The sequence below is a fragment of the Lathyrus oleraceus genome, chromosome 7, assembly GCF_024323335.1.
Source record: "Lathyrus oleraceus cultivar Zhongwan6 chromosome 7, CAAS_Psat_ZW6_1.0, whole genome shotgun sequence".
In the NCBI taxonomy this organism is placed as follows: domain Eukaryota; kingdom Viridiplantae; phylum Streptophyta; class Magnoliopsida; order Fabales; family Fabaceae; genus Lathyrus; species Lathyrus oleraceus.
Genome location: NC_066585.1, coordinates 21,872,747 through 21,877,231, shown reverse-complemented (window position 1 = coordinate 21,877,231; position 4,485 = coordinate 21,872,747). Strand labels below are relative to the sequence as shown.

At 33.9% G+C, this 4,485-nt stretch overlaps 1 protein-coding gene across 1 annotated transcript; it reads right to left on the bottom strand.

Moving 5' to 3' along the window:
• Nucleotides 1-2,904: 2,904 nt before the first annotated feature.
• On the bottom strand, nt 2,905-3,941 carry LOC127105806 (uncharacterized). Its single transcript, XM_051043010.1, has one exon. It carries the CDS (start codon nt 3,821-3,823, stop codon nt 3,113-3,115), a length of 711 nt encoding a protein of 236 aa, XP_050898967.1. The 5' UTR covers nt 3,824-3,941; the 3' UTR covers nt 2,905-3,112.
• Between the last annotated feature and the right edge of the window lie 544 nt (nt 3,942-4,485).

The following is a 4,485-nucleotide window of genomic DNA, read 5'->3' as shown; positions in this document are numbered from 1 at the left end:
TGCTCATGAAACATACCTCACACAAAAAGAATATGCAAAAGAAGTGGCCTAATCTCATCCATACTTATGTTGATTTTGCAATCAACTAGCCTTAGGATATAGAGATATCATAGGTCAAATGAAATGAATGCATAAAGAAGGGGAATTAGATGAAGAGGGAAGGGAATGAATCAAAACTCAAATTGGACAAAGGAGGACTTTTACCAAATTAAGATCATTCATTCATTTTGGGAGATGGAATGTACATTCCATCAATCCCCTAAATCCAATGATCTTAACCTAGCAAAGTCAAATCAACCTTGACCAAGGTCCAACAACACAAGGCAAACTCACAAAGTCAATTAAAATGACTCTACACAATTTGTTTGACATTTAAACAATTAAAAATAATAAAAATATGCATTAAATTAAATTATGGTTGGTCAATTTCCTAAAACCTCATCAAAACACCAAAGAAATGACCATGAGATTTATCATAGGTCAAACAAGGTCAAAGGACCTTGGAGAAAAAATTTCAGAATTTTTGGAAACTTAAAAGTATTTTTAAACAATTAAAAATATTCACAAAATCAATTAAATCATGAAAAATATTATTGTGGATGAGATCAAGAGAGCAGAGCAAGTTGATGGTGATCATGAGCAGGTGGTGGTCCACATATCACATGCTTTGAGAGCATACCTTCTTTTTTTGACTGGCACTACTATTTTTGTGGACAAGAGTGCCACTTATATTCCCGTCATCTACCTACAGTACTTCATGGATCTTAAGCAGATCCATGAGTACAATTGGGGGCAACTTGCTTGATCTACATGTATTCGAAGTTGAGAGAGGGTTGTATGTAGAAGACAAAGCATATCACTGGCAGCGTGACACTACTGGCGGTAATAATTATTGGTTTTTGATTGTTTTTTATTTGCATTTCATATTTGACGAGATAGTGCGATACTCTGGATGGTTGGCAGGTCGCGTCTCACTGCTCCTCATCTGCCTGAACGTATCATGCAGTAGTTCAGTTATGTTCTGACCATTCCCAGACACCTTATTGTCTCCGATCCTCCTGCCTTGACACGTAATCAGATAAAGGAGATGTTTCATGATTACGAGAGTCATCTGGTACCGAAGGAGGCATGGGCTACCATAGTTGAGTGCAACTGGAGTTATGTAGACGAGTACATCAAATGGTTCTTTAGGGTGTCACATTCATACGTGGTGCATGTTGCTCCAAAAGATCCTCCGATACGAACTCATCAGGAGATATTAGAGGAGGAGCAGGCTCAGCTAGATCATATTTATGATGTCTTCCCTGAGGGATCTAATGTCAGGCGAGTCGTAGATGTCATCATGACAGAGACACGTGAGACATTGTCGTACCGGAGACATCATCAAAGGACGGGGGGTTGATGGCCAAGGAGGTAAACGAGGTAAAGGAGGTAGATGAGAGGTTGTCAGACACACAATAAAAGTTTTTTATTATTTTGTTGTAGTATTATGGTTTGTACTTTATTTTGACGGTCTTACTACATTATTGATCTCGATTGTACGATATTTTTGATATATATATATTGCTATTCTATTTTTGTATGACAATTTCTATCCATCTAGAATTAAGTACATTATACTTCATATAAACACATGTAAAAAATTTATAGCATGAAATAATTGTCCTGATACATTTCAAAGATGTATCTCTAATACTATTTTAATATAAATGGTACTTGAATGAGATGCATTAAATATTTAAAAAAATTCTGAATATGTTTTTCTAAAATATTTCACATTTATTAATAAATAAAAAAGATGGATTTTCAAAAATATGAAGCATTAAATAAATTTATATGATGGCTAAACTTAGACATGACAACGGGGCGGGTCGGAGACGATTTTTACCTCCCTCAAACCCAAACTCGAATTGGGATGGAGAATTAAAACTCAAACCCGTCCCAAATGGATTCGGGTTGGGTTCAGATATCCCCGCTCTGCCACCATCCATTAGGTAAAATCAATTTTTTAATAAAAATATTCTTTTAAAAAAATCGAATTACGTTACAAATAATAAAATAAAACAATCTAAAAAAATTTCGTACATATGTCTCAAATATTTAAAATAATTAATATAAATTAAAATATCAAAATATTAATCAATTATTTAATATTCTAAATTATCAAAAATAAATAATAATATACATAATAAGATATTCGGGACGATCCATTATCCGATTCGTCCTTATATTCTATAATAAAAAAAATCCAAACCTAAATTCATTTAAAACGGATTTCCCATCAACTTTGGGACGGATTCGGATGGATACCCATAAATACGGATTATGATGCCAACCTGCATTAAAAATTCCTCTATTATTTAGAGAAGATTCTTTCCTTAAAAATTTGATTTAGTCACCGAGTTTTTGTTATTAATAATTTTATTGAAGTATGTTGTGATAAATGACAGCTATGAGTACCGGTATAAATTGAGTTTTTGTTATTAATAAATCTTTTGAAGTATGTTGTGATAAATGACAGCTATGAGTACCGGTATAAATTGAGTGTATTTTATATAAGATTTACATCTTAATTGTTTTTAAGTAGATCTACATAAAAAATCAAATTAAAAAACAAAAATAAACCCACAATTTATTTCCGTTAATCTTATATTCCATTTTAAAAATAAATAACTCCATTTTTTTATAGTCAAAATAAATAAATAACGTGTTCATTGCGCATAAAAATTAGATAATTCTTAAGTCCCAAACTAAATGGATTTTCATATTTAATTGATTTTTCCAAAAAACTTAAAATTGTTTTAACAACTATAAACATAATTTCCAACAATAAAGTTTGAATCTAGAACAAACGACTTATCACCATAAGTCGTTTTCTTTTTTTAAAGTAATAAAGAGTAGGGAAAAAAAAACATGTCTAGAGTCACATTCACATCATAAAATAAACATTTTTAGAACAAAAAAAAATTATCGAACAAGTCAGGGGCCTATTCAACAAATTTCATAATTCGAAATTTTCACAACTACCCTCCTACGTCATATGTGCTATCTAAAAAACCATTAACCAAACATTCCGGCGAAGAGTCGCAAAATGTCGCCGCGCCGGAAAGTCCTATATAGCTTGCAACGACTCCGACCGCCACAAAAGATCGGTAGCCTCACCATAATCAAATAGTCCATCAATCGTCACATAGCCAGCGTCGTTGTCATCGCCAACGTTATCATAACCCATCAACCCAAAAGGTTCATTGTTTCGAATATCTTCTTCAAACCAATAAAACCCACTCAAATCAACACCGTCCGGGCCAACCCGACCCGATTCGTTGATTTCGGGTAAAGCATTTTCCTCGGTTTGGACCACCGTCGGTGGCAAACCAAGTTCATCATCCGAGGCTTCCAGTAAATATCCTAGGTTCGGGTTGAAATCGCTGGACTCGGGTGCTTGGTTCGGATCCAAATCTTGACCCGGGGCAAATATCTCATCCTCGAAGCTCTTGATAACAGAGTCAAGTCCTTGAACGGCGGTGACGGTTGTTTCACGATCTATCACAGTATCTGTCTCGTCAAGTATGTTCAGTATCTCATCCGTCATCTCGTTAACTTCATACGAGTCAGGTTCATATTCAACCCGAACGATTTCAGGCTCAGACCCGTCCGAGTCAACACACGATTCAAACGAGTTGATACGTGAAAGACTCAACTCGGACGAGTCACCGTCATAATAATCCGAGTCAACTCGGATAACTCGCTTGGACTCGTTCGAGGCGGCAAGATCCGAGTCATCACGAACTCGCTTCCTCGTGTCATGTTTACAATCCTCCATTTTTTTAAGGGTATGATGACGATGATGTTATTGTGTTGGGGGGGACAGTGGTGGTGATGATGTTTTCTGAGAGTGTAGAGAGAGAAAAAGAAAGTGTTGTTGTGGAGGGAGAAAGAGAGGGTGAAGGGCATATATAATGGTTGGAAAAAGTAGGTTAGATAGAAAATAGGGTTACGTTGGTTAGTTAAATTCATAATTAAACGGCAGAAAGAGACAGGCGCGTGCGTGTAGCAGAAAAAATCGCATCCGGTATCTACAATTCTGCATACATGCTGTACATAATAAGATACTCCATTAATAATCTCTCTGACTTTGACAATTTAAATTTTTTTCAAATTTTCAAATTTTGTTTTCTCTCTATTCCGTTATACAACTAATTATCATATTTACTATAAATATACTATGTTCTAAAAATATTTTTACTTTTACTTCTACTATTTAATTTTTTTATTTATAATAAAATTACACAATAGTTAATATAAATATTTTTAAAAAATTATTAGGGAAAGAAATCAAATATATACATTCTTTGATCACTATTATAAGTAACAACAAAATATTTAGGTTTATTGGATAATTGATGTATCTGATATATAATAATGATCAGATACATCATTTATTCAATAAATCTAAAAAGTTTTGTTGTTGTTCATAATAGTGAT